This window comes from Fundulus heteroclitus, unplaced genomic scaffold (genome assembly GCF_011125445.2).
Source record: "Fundulus heteroclitus isolate FHET01 unplaced genomic scaffold, MU-UCD_Fhet_4.1 scaffold_40, whole genome shotgun sequence".
In the NCBI taxonomy this organism is placed as follows: domain Eukaryota; kingdom Metazoa; phylum Chordata; class Actinopteri; order Cyprinodontiformes; family Fundulidae; genus Fundulus; species Fundulus heteroclitus.
Genome location: NW_023396813.1, coordinates 3466200 through 3486569, shown reverse-complemented (window position 1 = coordinate 3486569; position 20370 = coordinate 3466200). Strand labels below are relative to the sequence as shown.

The window sequence follows — 20370 nt, the reverse complement described above, 5'->3', positions numbered from 1 at the left end:
CAGAGAGAGAGAGAGAGAGAGAGACAGAGAGAGAGAGAGAGTACTTGGTGATGGCTGTGTTCAGACAACAGAGCACCTCCGCATGCAGTGTTGCATTGGATCCAAATGTTGTTCAAAGACCATCTGATTTCCCGACGTTAGTGGCGGTAGAGCTTGCTCCAGCTGCTGAGCTGTTTGTGGTAGCTACTGCGGACGTGACTGCATTGGTTACAGAAAAGTAACTTGACATTGTTAGCTGTTGTCTGCTCCTTGCAGCTGATCTGTGGCTGTCCGCAGTGGTGTAATGGTCCCTGGAGAAGTGGGTATACTCTCAATGTTTGCCCTTTTAGACGCAGCTCAGAAAAATGCTGTTTTAGAAACAATGGCATGTAACACTGCTCTATTTAGTTTACCCAAAAATCCATCACTAGGGTTTACTCATTTTAGCCTAAAATATTTAGTCTAAAACATTTAGAGTAAAATATTTCCCTGAGCTACTACGTGAGGTGTGAAAATACTGTTGTCTGTTTTTTAAAGATTTTATCCAGCTTCTGGTAGGTAATGTAAAATTTTCTTTGGTTTATATTGAAGGAATTCCTGCACTACATCTAGAATCAACATTTCATTACTTTACTGTAGGTTTTTCAATATAGACCTAGATGACAAGGCATATGGAAAGTCCTAAATTGAATGAGAAAGAGAATCTATAGAAAGAGATAAAGTTAATGACAAGGAGAACATCAAAACTCTTTGTCTTTGCAAAATATGAATTGTCAAATACACCAGTTGAAACACCCAAAGAACTGTTGATCCTGTTGATTTAGACACCCTGACAATGAATTGTTTAGCCCCTCGATTTTAAAATGGACGGTGATTTTAAACTTGACAGTCACAAAGGGACCTCCGTTAAGTCATTTTTATCATGTAAGGAACAAAGCAAAGGTAAAACCTATTCTTTCAAGGCAAAAATATGGAAACACTACTCCAAGCCTTTATTTCATCATGGCTGGATTAGTACAATTCTCTTTATCTCTGAATCGGTCAGTCCTCACTCAAATGTCTGCAGCTGGTTCACATGCTGCTGCACACCCTTTAAAGGGGAAATCCGGTCAACAAGAAAAAAATCAGGAAATCATTAGCTTCATACTTTATGATATCATACTTTTTAAAGTATTTTTGTGCGTTTTTGTCTCCCATTGAAATGAATGCAAATTCTTGAAATTTTTCATATTCCTTCAAATTCTTTCAAATTCTTCTTATCGTTCAAATTGTTCAAATGTTTCAAATTCTTCGAATGTTTCAAATTCTTCAAATTTTTCAAATACTTCAAATCTTTCAAATTCTTTATATTCATTCAAATTCTTCTGATACAACTGATATTACTACTACTACAACCGATACTACTCCTACTACTACTGATACTACAACTACTACAGATACTACTACTGATACTACTCCTACTACTACTAATGATACTACTGCTGCTACTGCTACTACTACTACTACTGATACTACAACAACTGCTACTGATACTACTACTACTACTACTACTACTACAAATTCTTCACATTTTTCATATTCCTTCAAATTCTTTCAAATTCTTATTGTTTAAATTGTTCAAACGGTTAAAATACTTCAAATCTTTCAAATACTTCAAATCTTTCAAATACTTCAAATCTTTCAAACTATTTGAATTCCTTCAAATTCTTCTGATACAACTGATATTACTACTATTCTAATACAACCGATACTACTCCTACTACTACTGATACTACTACTACTACTACTTCTGATATTACTACTACTACTACTACTACTACTACTACTACTACTACTACTACTACTAATGATACTACTGCTGCTACTACTACTACTACTTCTACTGATACTACAACTGGTACTACAACAACTCCTACTGATACTACCACTATTACTACTAATAATACAACTACAACTACTAGTAGTCGCACTGATACTACTACTACAAATTCCTTCAAATTCTTCAAATTCCTTCATATTTATTAAAAAACTGATACTACTACTACTACTACTGATAGTACAACTACTACTGATACTACTAGTACTACTACTACTGCTACTACTACTACTACTACTACTGATACTACTACTACAAATTACTTCAAAATTGTTCAAATTCTTGAAATTTTTCAAATTCTTTAATGTTTTTCAGCTCTTTCTTCTCCTCTGCATGGATCTTCTGCATCTTCTTCTCAAATCATTCTGCAGATTAGCATTCTCACTCGCTGTTACGCAGGAACAGCTTTTTGTAGTTATCAGTGAGAATGCTATACAGCATTTTCACAGCATTCAGATTTCAACGATTTTCGTATCAAAACGTTCAGCTCGTTCACAACATTACTGCTATATCTTTTTGTAATTATAACTTTTATAGTAATTAAAATATTTAACTTTTTGTGAGTTTTTTGCTCTCATAGAAATGAATGGAGAATCCTTCAAATTCTTCAAATATTTCAGCTTTTTGACAGCTTACTGCTTCAGCCTACTTTCAGCTAGAAACGCCTTTCAACTTTTAAAATGTAGTGATATCTTTTGGCTATTATGGTATGTTTCAGCTTTTTCATATCTTTTACCATTTTCGTATAGTACGTCTTTAAAATAATTTTGGCTTTTCAAGAAATTCAGCAAATAACATGCGTTGCTATGGTCGTCAAGGAGGCTCTTTTACAGTGCGCACTGAAGAAATTCAACAAATTATTCTTTTTCGAACAACTTCTTCTCACTCGCTCAATTTTCACCCTATCCACATAAATTATACATCAAAACGTAGGAATTTTTGTCTGGATTCAGAAAATGTAACCATCGTTGGTGTGGGATTTATAGATTTTTCGCAAATCACCCCAGAGCACCACGAAGCCTAAAAGCTCTCCATTGATTTTCTATGAAGGTGTGGTGAAAAATCACACCTGACATTCCCAAGCGACACATGTTTTCACATCGTCGCTACTCCTAAACCGTTTTATGTACAAGTATGAGACTTTCACACATTCATGTCCAGACCCTTCTGGCGCTCACAAAAAGGGAATTTTGACGATAAATGTTACGGTTTTGCTGAAGGAACAATTTGTTCGGGAGTAGCGTTTTGGGAAAATGCTAAAACAGGATCAGACTTCCATTCCCCCAAATGAGGCACTTTTCTACATCGTCGCTATTCCTAAACCATTCATGTACAGGCATAACACTTTCACACTTGAATGTCCTGACCCTTCTGGCACTCACAAAAAAGGAATTTTGTCGATAACTGTTACGGTTTTGCCGCAGGAACAATTTGTTCGGGAGTAGCGAATGTGCAAAATTCTGAAAACGCTTTGGAACTGCATCCTTCTAAATGATGCACTTTTTTACATCGTTGCCATGCCTACACTGATTTTTGTACAAACATAAAAATAAGCACCACAGTCCTCAAAAGCTTGCTGATACTCACGCTGAAAGAATTATTTTGATATCTCTTATACTTTTTCAGCTAGAGCGATTTGTTCGGGACCGATTTTAGAGGATTTTTGAATTTTCGTCAATATTCCCCTTCATTTCATGATTTTTTTCGCCTACATTAAAATATTTCAAGAAAAAAACAATAGTTTGTCTTGTTCCCCTATCCATTCCGAAATAAACGCAGAAAAAATTACGTCTCAAGCCCTAACGGTTGACGAAAAATCCAGAGTTGTTCGAGGGAAAGTGATCCCATTTTATTCCAATTAGAGCTCATCTGACCATAAGTCTCTGCCTGCAGTAGGCGGACACCAGCAGCTGTGAGTGAGTTTCCATGACAACAGAACTCTGCTGGCCAGATGTTACTACAGGTCAGGGACAGGCCACCTTTGCTTAGAATTATTCCGTCGGTGTCTAACTACTCCCGCATACTTCAACCAATTTCAACAATTTTTGGGTCAAAACGTTCGGCTCATTCCCGACATGCCTGCTATGACTCATCGTTATGCTAACTTTTACACTTTTTAAAATATTTCACTTTTTGTGCGATTTTTTGGCTTTTCCCATTGAAATCATTGCAAATTGCTTCAAATTCCTTCACATTCCTTCAAATTCTTCACATTCCTCCAAATTCTTCACATTCTTCCTATACTTCCAATTCTTCTAATTGTTCTTAATCTTCAAATTCTTCAAATTTTTTTAATTTTTCAATTTTTTCAAATTCTCCAAACTTTACAGCCGCTCTGTGAGTTTAATAGTTAAGTCCTTACTTCTGACTTTGAGTTGCAAATCTAACTTTTCCAGGTTGAGTTCGCCACTAGCGGTTGATTATGGAGCGCTCCATAGTTGACCCCCCCCCCCCCCCCATTCTGTTTTTGAGCGCGGGCGGAAAAAAATAGGCCGGAAGCACTGTTGGCTTCCGGGTCGTGTAGTTCTTTTGACTTGCATTATAGTTTAGGTTTCTTGGAAAAAAAACTACAAAATGGCGGCGGCGAACCTACATTTTTGATTTTCTATTTTATAAAAATGTTTGGCATCGATCTTAGTTTATTGTACCTGCTATTGGTTTACTCCCTGTACCATCCCAATCACGTGATATTTACTAATGTTGACTCCAATCCCGTGTGATTCCCGTGGGAAGTAGCCGGTAGCCTCTAAACTTTTGTTTCAGACGCAGCGTTGCCTCACGAGTCCTGAGCTCTGTGCGCTCAATCAGAGCCCACCGAGATCTCTAGATGTCTCCTTCTCTCCTCCTCACTCATCGCACATGGGAACGGGGAAATCTCGCTGTCATCACAGCAGCCTGCTGTGAAGCGACATGTTATCCACACTACCTCTCAGCACGGCGCTGCTACCCCGCAGAACCCTGAGAGCCTTGGTGGGGATAGACCCACAGCCTTTCGGTTCGGAAACCAGTTCACGCGTGACGTCACGAGCTACATCCGCGCAACATCCGGGTCCCGCTGGCAGGCAAAAACAGTACTGTTTTCGTCTACTACCATGACAAAATGGGTGAATTAGAGCGTACTTTTAGTTTATTTTTGGAATCTAAACAATGCCTACGACTTGTTGTGCTCCCGGTTGCACAGAGGCATTCCAAATCGTCGAATGATGCCAAATTGCTAATTTTGGAACAGCACAGTGCGCAAGCGCGATGGGCATTTTAGATTCATTCAAACGTTAAACGGTAAAGCTTTTATAGTTTACTTGTACGAGTCAACAGTGAACAGACTGGTCCTAAATGTCGCCTTAACAGAGAGATTATGGTAACAACAAAACACCACTGGGTTGTTGTCTGCCGGAGTGACTCACGATATGATGATCGGGATCATATGAAGGGAGTTCTTTTTCATTAATTTTCCTGAGCCCTGAAGGACTGCAGAGAAATGTCAGTGTTGGATATGAGCTCGTAGGGGAGAGGACTTTACTGTGGAAAATCTGACCGTCTGGCCCTCTTTATGTTTGGTTGGTGATAAGGAGCCAACAATTGGATATCCAGACCTACATGGCTCCGTGTGAAATAGTGATCGTAGTGAGATATAACTGTGGTTTATAATAGCCAAGTTCACCTTTGCTAGCAACACCCAGTGGTGTGGGTGGAGATAATGTTTAGATAATAACAACTATCTGCTTGGTAGGAACATTGCTTAAAACCACCACAGTTGAACAGGGCGACTACAATGTTTAGTTCGACAGATGAATGACACTTTTCCAACGTGAACACACCCATGTAAATCCTGACCAATCACACAGCAGTAGTCAGCCACCCTGTGAGAAAAAGGTTTAGCCCAGATGATGTGTCGAGAACAAGCAGCGAAAACCCAGAGCAGGGCTGTGAGAACAAAATGTCATCATTCTGTTTTCACAGCTAGGAGAGCGAGAACACTTTTCTCGCTTGTCGCAAAGTATGTTACAGCGTTATCCACAAATGGTGAAAACGAGGGCACAAAAGACCCCACAACGACATCCAAGAACTGCAGGACTCACTGCCTCAGTTAAGATCAGAGTTCAGGCTTCCATCATCAGAAAGAGACTGGGCCCAATGGCCTGCATGAAAGAGGTCCAAGAAGAAAACCACTGCTGAGCAAAAAGAACATTAAGGCATGTCTTGTTTTTCCAGAACACATCTTGATGATCCTCAAATGCTCTAGACTGACCAGACAAAAGTTGAACTTTTCTGAATGTGTGTTCTTTTACATCTGGTGTAAACGTAACACCGCATTTAAGAATAAGAACATCATATCACCAGTAAAACATATTGGTAGTGTAATGCTCTGGGGCTGTTTTGCTGCTACAGGACCCAGAAGACTTTCTGTGATAAATGGAGCCATGAATTCTGCTGTTCACTAAAACAGCCCGAAGGAGAAGCTACAGCCATCTGTTTGTGAACCCAAGTTGAAACAAACTTGGGTTCTACAGCAGAACAATGTTCCACAACACACCAGCAAGTCCTCCTTTGAATGGCTAAAGAAAAAAACAAAATGAAGCCTTTGGAGTGGCCTTGTCAAAGTCATCATATAAATCCTATTGAGATGCTGTGGCATGACCTTAGAAATGCTGTTCTTGCTAGAAAACCCTCCAATGTGGCTGAATTACAACAACTCTGCAAAAATCAGTGGGCCAGAATTAACCCACAGCACTGGAAAAGACTTACTGTAAGTTAATGCAGATGCTTGACTGTAGTTGTTGCTAAGGGCGACCCAACTTTATTAGGTTCAGGGGGCAATCAGTTTTTAACACAGGGCCATGTAGGTTTGGATTTTTTTCTCCCCAAATAATAAAATCTTAATTTAAAAACTTTATTTTATGTTTACTTGTGTTGTCTTTGACTAATATTGATATTAGTTTGATGCTCTGAAAGACTTAGTGTTACAAACATGCAAAAATAAGTCATCAGGAAGGGGGCAAAAACTTTTTCACACCACTGTAAATACAAAACCTTGTGAACTTTACCAGTAAACAAAACGTGTCATCGCTGGGTCTTACAGGAAGGTAACAACCCCAAATATACTGCCAAATCAACACAGAAATGGTTCACCGCAGGGGGACTCAAATCTTTCTCCTCGACCCTCTCAGTCCTATGAACTAAATCCTGTAGAAAACCACAAGGTGACCAGAAGAGACCCGAGCATAGAGAGAGGACCCTGGACTCCCGACCATCTAGAGGGATTCGGCAGACTGAATGGTCAAAGATCCCTCTCTGTGCATGCCCCAGCCTTATAAACTGTTTCCAGGGGTGTTCTCCTGTTGGCAAAAGGGGCCTGTCCAGAGTAATGACAGGCAGCAATAATATTAATCATTGGGCCACCAGAGTTTGTTATGTCTAGATATTTCCTACACTGGGATTTCTTTCCCAACTGGGATTTTCTAAATATGTGAGGGATAATGCTGCTGCAGCCTAAACTGAAAGTAATTTCCATCGGTATATAAGTCTCTAACATGGTTGCTAATAAATGTTTTTAACAACAGCAGAACATTTAGCAGTTAACATTATTTCAATATTATGAAAGGGAATGTTCTGCCACCAAACAAGGTTTTCTTACCTGTACTTTGTGTGCATGTTCAAAGAAGTGCACCACGACATTGCATTTGTTGCAAGCCATTCGCCATTTTGGGCCAGATGTGGCATCGAGGACCAAAACGCCGCAGTCACACTCCACACACTGACCAATGCCCTGAGAGTTGAGCGAATGCTGACAGGATGGATGGGTGCATTCATTACATCCCATACCTGGTAGAAACAGACATGAACGTCAATTAAATCAGTTTGTTACAGTCCTGCATAAACATTTACAGCGATCTGTGTCCACATATTCTACCTCATTATTGCTTCATCCTACCTACCGTAGAACAAATTCAGCAATGATCAGAAAAGCAAAAGTATGTATGTGTTCATTTGACCTTTCACCACCTAAACTCAGTTTTGTCATCTGGGCCAAAGTACCTTTGTCACAAATCAGCTGAGACCACTTAAGATATTTGGTAAATGAACTGAATTTATACAGCGCCTTTGCACTTATTTATACAGAGCTTTGAGTGGTCACTCACTTTAAACTAGAGCCATATTTAACCAATCCCACTCACTAACAGAATCATTCACACACATCAGTATTTGGCAGGAGGTAGCTGGAATTAAACCCACAACCTTTGGATTGCAAGACATCTACTTTCCTCACTAAGCTACAGTGGCCTTAAAGACCAGTTAATCCTCTGAGTGGAGGCTGGATGGTATCACATTATCAGAATATCAATATCGTTAAGTCCTCTAAAATACCTACAATGTCAGAATATAAATAAGTTTTTGTTGTAAGTTTGTGTGGAAAGTTCTGGTTCTGTCTTTATTCCCTGATTCTGGATCCTGATTCGGATCCTGATTCTGGTGCCAACTTGCAGACAATCATCACAGATAAAGGGGAACCCAGCCGTCAATTGATCGATTTTAAAAGATCAGCATGAAAATAGAGATTCTGATGTACCTCATCTTATTGCAATGCAGAAGTTGGAGTTCTGGAATTGAACAAAAGAAACCCAAAGAATGGGAGCCAATGAGAGTACCTTTCTTCATGTCCCTGAAAGGAGGATGGCTGAAACAGTAGGGACACAGCGGGTAGCTCTTGCCTCGGGCCCCAGATGTCCACAGCACAAGCTCAAAGTCATCCAATGGACAGCGGAGCTCCTTGTACAGCTTAATGGCTCCATTCTGGGGGAGACTGTATGTCTCGTCACAGTGGGAGCAGTGGAGCCGGCTCGGCTTGGCCTGCAGGCACAGAAACAGCTCACAGTGATTCTGCTCTTTAGCTTAAGTCACAGGATCACTTATGGTTTGTCCCATCCATACAGCCTATGGTATGTTAATAATGCTCAATTCTCATACACACCGCTCCAAAAAAATTAAAGGAACCCATTTCAATCAGAGTACTTAGTTAAACTTCTGGAACATTGATCTGTTGAACTGAGTAGTAGAAAAGGTTTTTAATCCATCTCAGCTGTTTTGGTGGTAATGAAATTAACAAGAGGTGAACTAAAGGGGCAACAATGAGACAACCCCAAAAACAGGAATGTTCAGCAGCTGGAGGTCATGGACATTTTTGCATCGTTTTGGTTTTACTGCTTTTCAGTAGTTTAGTATCAGACCAGGGTCCCTACTGGTAGCGTGGGACGATACCTTGACCCTACAGAGGCTGCACAGGTGGTCCAGCTCCACCAAGATGGTACATCAATAAGTATCATTGCCAAAAGATATTCTGTGTCTCCCAGCACAGTCTCCAGAGCACAGAGGAGATTCCAGGAAACAGACATTTAGTCTAGCTGAGCTGAACAAGACCGTCTGAGGTCATTAACCCATCAGCAGGACCGGTATCTGCTCCTTTGTGCAAGGAGGAACAGGATGAGTTCTACCAGAGCCCTACAAAGTGGCCTCCAGTGGGTCTCTGGCGTGAATGTGTCTGACCGTTAGAAATGGACTTCATGAGTGTGGCCTGAGGGCCTGATATTCTCTAGTAGTCCTTGTACTCACTAGCACCAGGTTGCACCTCAGACTGTCCAGAAGTTCAGTGATGCCCTGGTCAGGATCTGGGAGGATATATACCAGGACACCATCCGTCATCTCATGAGGAGCGTATCCTGATGTTGTCAGCCATGCATACAAGCACGTGGGGGCCATGCAGACTAATGAGGACAATTTTGGTTGCTGCAATTTTCAGCAAATTGGACCAGCCTGCTGGATCAGTTTCTCAGTTCCCCTTTCTCTGTGAATTTAGATAAAACCCTCTGTGGGTTGATAACTTCCATTTCCAATAAATGATGTGGAATCCTTTTGTTCCTAACATACTACCCATTCCAGACCAGAAAGGACACATAGCAGGGTTTTAGTCCCCGATTTAGATCTACTGTGTTAAGTGTTCCCACGCCTGCCGACAGGGGGGGACAAACGGGTCAGTTGTCCTGGGCCCAGGACAGAGGGGGGGGGGGGGGGGGGGGGCCCAAAACTGACAAAATGGTCAGAGTGTCAACCAGCGTGCGCGGGGGCGACTGGAGCAGCTTCACCAGTCTCCCAGTCGTCACAGCGGCTCTCTGCTGCTCCCCCTCCCCTCTCGTACATGGCTCAGCGGCGCCAGCCAATCAGCACGCAGGTTCAGCCTGACCCGCCCACTAAACTCTCTCTCCACTCAACACACAAACAACCACGCTGCCTGCGCGCTGCTGATCAGAGACTCGGACAGAGAGCGACACCACAGCAGCGGAAAAACTTGAAGCACCGTTTGGCTTTATTTTAATACCGTAAATTAAATCCAGCTGTATGTTTTGTAAAAAGCCGGTTAAATTCAGTGGAAACACAACAATTTTATATAAGCACGTGAAAAACCATGAGCAAGAAAACATCGAGCCACAGAAATGAAGAGAGAGGAGTCGAAATTTCTCTGATTGCCCCGACAGACCCACAGAGTGACGTCACTGACTGAGGCGTTTCAGTCCTCCAGAACATCCAGGTAGATCAGAGTGATCATCTTCAGCAGCAGTTCATGTTAACTTTCAAAGTAGATATTATATATCATATGTTACTGGAGCCCACACAGAAAATGTAATTAAGACCTTGATATAACCCAGTACATATATCCTATTAAAAAGTGTTATTTAAGATAAGATAGCATTAGCTAATCCTTTATTTATCCCACGACGGGGAAATAAATAGGATTAAAGCAACAGGCAGGTGCACACAACACAGACAAAATTACATAAGGTTGAAAGATATAACAGGTGGATTAGGGAAAAAACACTATGAACATAACATTATTATTATTATTTAATTGTAATAATAAAATAAAAATCACAAAACCTGAAAGGTCAACAGTTTCATGATACATCAAGCTTAGGGACTGGCTAATATACAGCAGGTCATAAAAAGCCATATTTCGGCTGCAGTGCTGCTGTTCTCTGATGAAGAAAAGATCAACTAGTGCACTAAATGTAATAGATGGGTTGAAAATATGCAGTATAAAATACAGAGATTCCCAGGACATGAAGTATACAGTTAAGTTTACTTTTTTTGGTGTGTGTGTGTGTGTGTGTGTGTGTGTGTGTGCGTGCGTGCGTGCGTGGTGGCGGCAGATGTAGAGGGGGGGCCCAAAAAGACTGTGTTTTCCCGGGCCCTAGCAAAGCTGTCAGCTGGCCTGAGTGTTCCTTTAATTTTTTTTGAGCAGTGCATTAGTTAGAGTACCACACCAAAGCTCTATTTGTTGACTAGCACAATAAACTTTAGATAAATCAAATATAAACATTTATTTTAAAAACAAACTTTCAGTACAGAAAGTCAGTGCTGCATTTTTACATCCTGGTGTTGTGATATTACAGCCAGGATCATCAAAATAATTGATCTCGGATTGGATTCTGAACAGTGGAAGAGGGTCACAAAGGAATTCCACTCTGCCCGTAACAGGAGACCCCCAAGGCTTGGACGGCCCTTTTTCCCAGCAGGAGGTCAGCTGTGACCACTCCTGCTGAGATAAAACTTTTCTCCCACAGACAAAGAACCTCTCTTCTCTTCGTCTCTTCTCCTAACTCCAAGCTGCTGAGACACACACCTCCAAAACCCTCTGAGGACCAGCACTCAAGGAGAGGGGGAAGCCATGTGACTGAAGGCCTCCGGGAACCATCGATGGGGCCTGGAAGAGGCCTCGAGCTAAGTCAGAATGAGCCTTTCTGAAACTCAGTTCCTCCCTGGCATAGGGAGAGCCTGCTAGCCGATTCAAAGATAATTCTCTCACTTCTGCTTAAAACAGATGCCGAAGTGAAGGAATCCGTCTATGCCAGCTTTGTTCTGCTTTCTCAGCGCACCACAGACGGAGCTGGTTCCAGGCAACGCAGAGCTGAAAAGCCGGCACAGAAGCAACGTCCCCATGCCGAGGAGAGATCAGCTTATTTTGTGACTGCAACCGGGGTCAGAGTCTGCCTGGAGGCCCAGGCCTCCGACCCGACCACGCCGTTAGCCACATGCTGCTGCAAGGCTAACGCTAGCCTGCCAAGAGCCAAGCGCTAGCCCGCTAGCGCTAGTCAACAACTTCCCTCCTTCAACACTCCTCCCGTGAATGGCCAAAACTGGACAAGACTGACACGAAACAAAGGACAGAGGTTTGGGCAGCGGTCTGAGGGTGAAGTTAAAAAGGTTTATTGGGAAATGTTTGTAAACCGTGGTGTTTAGAACAAAGGGCTAACCGGTAGGTCGCGCTAGCCAAACATGCTATTAGCCTTGCTAACATCCGGTTTCGGACATTTGAAAAGAAGTTTGTTTTAAAGCATAAAGCGTAACCATTCTGCCCCGCCATCCTCCGATGGTGTTATGAGCCTTATTCCCGCATCAATATGGTATATTAATGCCGGTTTTCAAGATAATTTTGATAACTAAAGATTTTAACCAGGTTAGCGACGATCGCTGTAGCGACCCCTAGCGGCCAGAGGTAAAATCGCATAAACAAAGGCAAGCGATTCTGATTTAAATGATTTTACAGGACAAAACGGTCCTCAGAATATTATTTCAACAAATAATGTTTGTTGAACTTGGGCTTTACATTGTGAATGGATTGAAATACATGGCAGATGTTTTTTTGACTCCATTCCATGTTTTTGTTAATCAGATCTGCAGTGAACCAGGATTCACTGAAGTATTCTGATTATTATTACAAAACCACCATTATTACAAACCACTTTTGTTTGTGTTTTGTTTGTTTTGCATGTAAATAGTTCCTTAGCTTAGCTTCTTTTTATCTTCATTTTGCTTAGTAGTTTAGTTAAGTTTCACTAGCCTAGTAGAGAGGATTTATTAATCGAAATATTGTGTTAATTCAGGTAAACAGCATTACATAGTGATGTTCTCTGGATGTTCATTTTATTTCTGTTATTAAATTCTTGAACTTGAAAAGAAGTGTCACTCCTTTATTCTATGTGTGTGCAGGTTTTGCTGTTAAAAGATTGCTAGTGCTCGAATTCATCCCTTTCAACCATTGTCTTGATATCAGCTTAAGAGCTGATCATCACCAGACAATACTTAACAGACAGAGAGTTATTTATGAAACATTAAATAACTTTAAACAGTGTATAATTGCACAACACTGGGGTTTAGCACATTTTCTATTACAAAATTATGAATCAAATCTATAAAATATCTCATAATTTTCAAGAAAGTTTTGCCATGCTGCCTGGCACTGATGTTTAACATAATCTGGTTTCTAACTTTGGGCTGTCACATCCGTATGCAGAGCATTAAAAAGCTCCAGCTCAGACTCCAATTCAATTCAATTCAGTTTATATGGTGCCAATTCACAAAAGAATAGTTTTTAGTATCTATTTCAACTCTGGAAAAATATCAGTGGTGCCAGCAGTTGATTCCATTTTTAAAACTCCATCATTACCTAGTTTGGCTGCTGCTGGCTTTTATACATCTTTTATGTTCCATATATGTGAAAATTACACCAAACCAGTAAGATTCTGGAAACACAAATGGATTATAGTCTCAATTCTACTTTTTCTAAACTCTCTCTCTAAATTCAAAAATTTCTGAAAGCAAATAGGAAATATTTTACATTCAATCTTACTGGAGGTGAACTGCATAATGGCCACAAGGGGGGACCAGAGCATCACAGGTTTACAGTAGGTCTAGCTATTGAAATAAATAAATTAGTTGTGAACTTTAGGTACAGAAATAACACTTTCTGGAGTCTCTGTCAATAGAACTGCACATGTGAAATTAATTAGAAAAAAACAGGATAAAACAAATACTGCATTCTGACATCTTTAGATACCAGCGACCACAATAATTCTACTTGGTGAATGCAAAGGTTTCCAATATGAATCAGCTGGTGCTCCTCCTTGAACAACCAACATAACTTCAGAAAAAGTTTAAAGATGTCAACATTAATTCTAAATTATGGTTTGAAGGCTCAAGCAAGAAATTAGTTGGAGAGGAAGAAAGGGCAAGACCTATTTCTAGCACCTAACCCATTTCTAAAATTTCCTACCAGGTCATGCTAATGCCATTTCATGAAGCAGTTCACTGTTACCAGCTGTGCAGTACATGGCAATTTACATCAAACGCCATACTGTTCTGCAGTGAGTTCCCAAGAAGAAAACACAAAGTTAAAGGAGCTATAAGTAAGAAATTTACTGTAAAATCAACCTAAATCATTCTCATTTCTCAACGGGGATGGAATTAATATTCTTTATAAACAATCAGTCCTCTCCATCAACAATGTATCAGTCACGTTTTTCTCCTTTCAAACGTAGAGGTGCAGTCCAGAACTACTTCGGTTCAGCGTGTAGTCCGTGTTTACTTCCTGGTTCCTGAGCCTATCACATGAGAGTTCCCAGGGTTCCCAACACAGAGCGCAGCATTTGGTATTTTATCTTGATAAAAGAGCAGCAGCCTGCAAACATGGAAGCCAGTAAGAGAAGCGGACCAGTAATAGTACAGATACAACATGATATACCTATCCTGTGGAAGGTAACATTAACAACAGCAACACACTGTTTAAAAACGGCATATTAGATTGTTGGGATTGGCAAGCTGTTGTACCAATTTGAGCCACAAAGTGTCATTACTACTTTTAGCTTCTTCAAAGGAAACCTTGGTAAATAGAGTACATCTGAGCAATGGTAATGTGATGTTAAAAAAAGTCAGCTGAGTTTGAACATATCTTAACAACTAATGATGAGCAACCAAAGCTGTTGGGGTCATCTTGAAACACGTCGACAACTGGTTGAGCTTTCCAAAGCTCAGCGTATATCTTTTGCAACTTATATTCCTGATAAGAAAGCGGCAAAAGAGATTTATAGATGTGTCGAAATGGAGATAAAGGAGGAGGAAGACTGAATCTCGACTTTCTTTGACAGCTGTAGAAAAAGTAACAAGCTCCAAAAGAAAAAGGGTGTAAAGGACAGAGGCAAGAAAATCAGAGACCCTAACACCTTTCTACCGTTCAGCTGAAACGTTTGGTCAAAAGTATAACTTGTTCTCAAGAATTTTCCAAGCATGTTAATGTTAATTCTAATTACCTTGTATACATGTGAAACCAACTGTAACAAACATTACTAATGCTGCCAGAAACGTGAAACCATATCAATATGAAACCAGCGTCACAGAGCATGATGCAACGTGAACAAGTTATTCACTGCCTCCAGCTCTGCTCTTTCCGACTAAACGTAACCCACCATTAAAAGATTCAGATTCACTGACAATGTGCTTCATTATCCATCCATTAATGCACAAGTGCTTAAGTGAAATGGGAATTAAAATAAGGAGCCAAAGAACCTGGAAGGTCAGACATCTATCAGACATATTGTGGACCAAACAAAAATTTAAAAGCTTTGTGTGTGTTGTGTGATTTTAAGTTCTGCTTTTATAAACTTAAAGCATGTGAGCATAAACAACTATAATTTAAAAGATAGTCACCTGTTTACCGAGCTGTGATAAAGTATTTGCCCCCTTTAAAGAGTCCATCTGTTTTTACTTTTTTGTCCCACCTAAGTGCTTAAGTGGAAGGGAAATATATTTCTGTTTTTTTTGGTCACACCTAAATGTCACAAATCAAACAATATCAAATATAACAAGAGTGAATACTAGAAGTTTTCAAATGTTGATTGGATCAATGAAGATGAAACTTCTCTCCAAACCATCTTGGCCCTATGAGAAAAAGTAATAATTTGAAAACTGCTGCATGTATTTACTCAGATTACAATTGTCGGATATTTATATGTGATTGATGATCTGGAACATTTATGTGGCCTTGCCAGCGGCTTTGAGACTCAACTCAACTCAACTCAAACTTTATTTATAAAGCACATTTAAAACAACCGGGGTTGACCAAAGTGCTGTACAGATAAAAGATAAAAACTGAATGCTAAAATACATAAACACAATGCAAAAAGAAAAATTGAATGCAGATAAAAATATAATAGGATAAATGTTTCAATTTAAATAAAATATTAAAATAAATTATAATTTGCCAAATGTCCACATAGACTTGATTAAAAGCCAGGGAAAAGAAATTTGTTTTTAGAGAGGATTTAAAAACCTCCAAGGAGCCTGCCGATCGAATATGCCAAGGCAAGTTATTCCAGAGTCTCGGTGCCGCTGCCATAAAGGCACGGTCACCTTTGGTTTTAAGTCTGGTTTTAGGCATGGCCAGTAGCAACTGATTAGAGGATCTCAGTGTTCTGGCCGGGACATGGATTCTGAGAAGCTCAGTCAAATACTGGGGGGCTAGACCATTAAGAGCTTTAAAAACAAACAATAAAATTTTAAAATCTATTCTAAAAACAACCGGAAGCCAATGCAGCGAGGCTAGAACGGGTGATATGTGGTCACGTTTACGTGTGCCAGTAAGGAGACGGGCAGCTGCATTTTGTACCAACTGCAGACGGTGTAAAAGTGAGTGGTCCAAGCCAGCATATAATGAATTACAGTAATCTAATCTTGTATTAATAAAAGCATGGATTACAGTCTCCAGATCTCTGCGTGACAGGTACCCTTTCACTTTTGATAAAATTCTTAACTGGTAAAAACTGTTTTTTACGACCGAACTAACTTGGCGATCGAATTTCAACCTATCATCAAATATTACACCAAGATTTTTTACTGATGATCGAATGTTAGGTGTAAGAGGGCCCAAGGAGCCAGGAGGAAAAACTGCTGGACTACAACCAAACGTAATAATTTCGGTCTTATTTTCATTTAGATTGAGGAAGTTTGAGGTCATCCAAGATTTTACATCGTTTAAGCAGTCAGAAACTGACTGTACAGGGTTGTTGGATTTTGATACTAAAGGAAAGTAGATCTGAACATCATCAGCATAACAATGAAAAGATTTCCTGAAAATTGATCCTAATGGTAACATATATAGAAGAAAAAGAATAGGTCCAAGAATGGAGCCTTGGGGAACCCCAGAACTCAAAGGAGCTGAAGATGAGGTGAATTCACCTAGCTGCACTGAAAAGCTCCGATGAGTCAAATAAGACTGGAACCATGAGAGAGCAGATCCTGTAATGCCCACCCACTGCTCAAGTCGCGTTAAGAGGATCCCATGGTCCACAGTGTCAAAGGCAGCTGTAAGATCAAGGAGCAATAGCATAGCAGGATTTCCTGAGTCAACAGTCACCAATAGGTCATTAAAAACTCTCATCGGTGCTGTCTCAGTGCTATGAAAAGGTTTGAAGCCAGATTGAAACTTCTCATTTATATCATTGGCCACTAAGAATGATTGAATCTGGATAAAAACCACTTTCTCTAAAATTTTAGATAAAAATGGCAATTTAGAGATAGGCCTAAAGTTGGACAACACAGATGGATCTAGATTTTTCTTTTTGATCAGAGGTTGTACAACAGCATGTTTAAGAGCAGTTGGGACACATCCGGTACTAAGAGAGGAATTAACAAATAAAAGTATGACAGAGCCCACCGTAGTAAATACCTCTTTAAAAAGACGAGAGGGGATGCTGTCTGAGGGACAGTTTGTAGGTCGGAGATGCTGAACTATTCTGGCCAGTGAGGAGAGACACACAGGTTCAAACTGATCAAAAACAGCATTTAGAGGAGGAACGGTGAGGTCAAGGCTAGGGCCTATGGAAGAGAAGGCAGGTGGCCTAAGAGCAAATACTTTATCAATAAAAATTTTTAAAAAACTCTCACAAAGGGTAAGCGAAGGTACAACTGGGAAGTTATCACAAGGATTTACAAGAGAGTTAAAAATATTAAAAAGGACTTGGGGCTTCTTACTATTACAAGAGACAAGACTGGAAAAATATTCCATTTTTGCAACTCTAACAGCATTCTGATAGATGGACAGGTTTTCATGAAGGACTTCTTTAGAGACATGAAGCTTGTCTTTTTTCCACTTTCTCTCAGCGCGCCGGCATAAGCGCCTGAGAGCGCGTGTGGAGTCATTAAGCCACGGTTCAGAAAGTGCTTTAGTTCGCTTTACTCTATAAGGTGCAACAGAATCAAGAATATCCGCACATACTGAATTAAAATTGCTTAAAAAATCTTCAGAGTTAAAAGCATGACAATCACCTAACGTGTCAAGAAGATCACCACGAACAGCATCATTAAACATAGTTGAAAACTGTGATGCAGTTTGAGTATTAATTATGCGCAACCGGCGCATAGGAGCACAGGTTTTAGCCCGCGAACAAGGGATTGAAACAGTAAAAAGCACAGGCAAATGGTCAGAGATACAGGCCGATTCACAAATTTCATTAACACACAGAGATAAATCATATGATAAAACTAAGTCTAAAATGTGCCCTTTTTCGTGAGTCGGGCTTTTAACACATTGAACAACATTAAAAGACTCGATGAGGTTTAAGAAGTCAGTGACCAGTGGTCTTGATTCACAACAGACGTGAATATTAAAATCTCCAGAAATAAGAAAATAATCATATTTCATAGTGAGACAATCCACTCACCTGGATGTACTTCATGAAACGGTGGCATTTGCCACAGCGAGAGAGGGGCTTTCCAGTTGCAGCAATAGGGGAGAAGGAGACCTCCATCAGCTCATCCATGCCTATAGTATGCAGCAATAAAGATAGTATGGACCAGACCAAAACAGAACAACATGCCATGTCTTTTCTTATTACAACCTACATACTTGCATAACTACTCTAAATAAGTAGTTTTCAGTCAGTACATGTGAAACCAGATATTCACATGAACTGAATGAAAATACACATAACCTGTTGTTCTCACTGTCTAACATGAAACCAGACTAATCTTGTCATGTTTTAGTTCAGGTAGAATTACCTCAATTATTTCAGAATAATGAGAGAAACGAAAGAAACAAATGTTTGAGAATTTTTTTTGACTTAAAGCAAGAAGTTTAAATATCTTCACATTACTTTTCCTTCAAACTATTTGTAAAAGATGATGGTAATTTTTTTCTAAGATCCTGCTCAAAGGATTTGAGTCCATTGGAGGCACAACAATTCAATGCAGTGTCTAGAACACACAACTTGCTTGTGTGAAATCATGTAAAACGAAAATGAGCCAAGATATCAGGATTAGAAGTGTGGACCTTGATATGTTTGGTTTAATCTTGTTCCAAGATTCCTGAAAGTGGGAATGTGCAGCCATCACACTGGTGATGAAGGAGATGGGTTAATATGTCACAAAAACTAAAATGTTTTGGTGCAAAATGTGCGAATCAATCCAGAGCAAAAACTAAATGTTTAGAGTTTCACCCTCAGTGAAACTCTAAACCTCAGTTGGTCGAGGCAGAGAGCCGTTCACACTGAGCCTGGTTCTGGTTCTTTCTGTTAAAGGGGAATTTTCCTCTCCACGACTTCATGAAAACTCCACGAAATGAGCATACCGGTCTAAATGCAGCATAACTTTGACAACAGTCCATTACGCTGAAATGCACTGGCAAGGACCCTGAACAATGCAGACGACTGTCGACTGTGGCCCCAAGCTCTTTCATGAGGAGTGAATGCTGCTTGTCAAGACTTGATGCATTCTACTGGGTTTCCTTAGATAGGAAACTTTTTGACCAATCTCTCTGATGATTTGATTGCATTTGACTTTGTAAAGTGCCTTGGGATGACACGTGTTGTGAATTGGTCCCATATAAAAAAAAAACTGAATTGAATTGAAATGTCCTCTATCATCAGAGACCAAAATACCTCTTATAGAATAAATTAGCAATTTTTCCAAAAGCAACATAAAAAGCTAGATCTCAGTTTACACATGCAATCAAGAACAGGGATTTTCCTTTTTGGAGAATTGCACAGTGGTCTGATGAAACAAAAAGTGAAATGTACACTCGGAGGAAAAGCTTGTGTTTTAATTTGTCAGCTAAAACAAATTAAAACACAATATTTTAATTTGCCAGCTAAAAATATATCAAGTCTAATATCTGTCCAAGAAAATTTAGTTTAAGCAGATTAAAACAGGCTGCTGTCGTGTTACTGTTCCTTGAATGTCACACAAGTTTGTTTGAGGTTTACATGGGTTCAGCGTGACAGGTTCACACCCTGCTCTTTTATTTGTGCTATGTTTCAATCTTGTTAAATTTTGGATCATATCGGATGAAGTATTTTGAGAGGGGAGTGGACGGGATTAATGGCACGTTCCGCGAGAACGTAGGGGAGAGCGAGCCAGAAAAGCCATAGCGCACAGCGGAGCAGATGATGGACAAAAACAGAGTAAAGTTATCCATCACAACGGTTAATGCAGAGTTACTGACTGTAATAGACTTTACAAAGCATATGACAGGTAAATGTCTTTGTCTGTATGTTTTATACAGTTTTAGAACAATGCAGCGTGAAGAAAACCATGCTAAGTGTAGCTAGCTTTTAGCATAGCATGTTACACAATGTAACAGTTATTTCAATGATGAAGCAACTAATGTTGTTGTAGATTTAAATGTAAATGCTAAA

General features: G+C 39.9%; 1 protein-coding gene across 2 annotated transcripts in view; it reads right to left on the bottom strand.

Annotated features, from left to right (window-relative positions):
• Positions 1 to 20370, bottom strand: part of top3b (DNA topoisomerase III beta) — an 83227-nt gene that overhangs the window by 7942 nt on the left and 54915 nt on the right. Inside the window, exons 14-16 of one of the 2 annotated variants that reach the window (XM_012858062.3) lie at positions 18400 to 18500; positions 8503 to 8704; positions 7491 to 7678 (exon numbers count right to left, since the gene is read on the bottom strand). In XM_012858062.3, coding sequence (XP_012713516.2) covers positions 7491 to 7678; positions 8503 to 8704; positions 18400 to 18500 — 491 coding nt within the window. The remainder of the gene's footprint in view (positions 1 to 7490; positions 7679 to 8502; positions 8705 to 18399; positions 18501 to 20370) is intronic. The other variant, XM_036131002.1, reaches the window with a different exon arrangement.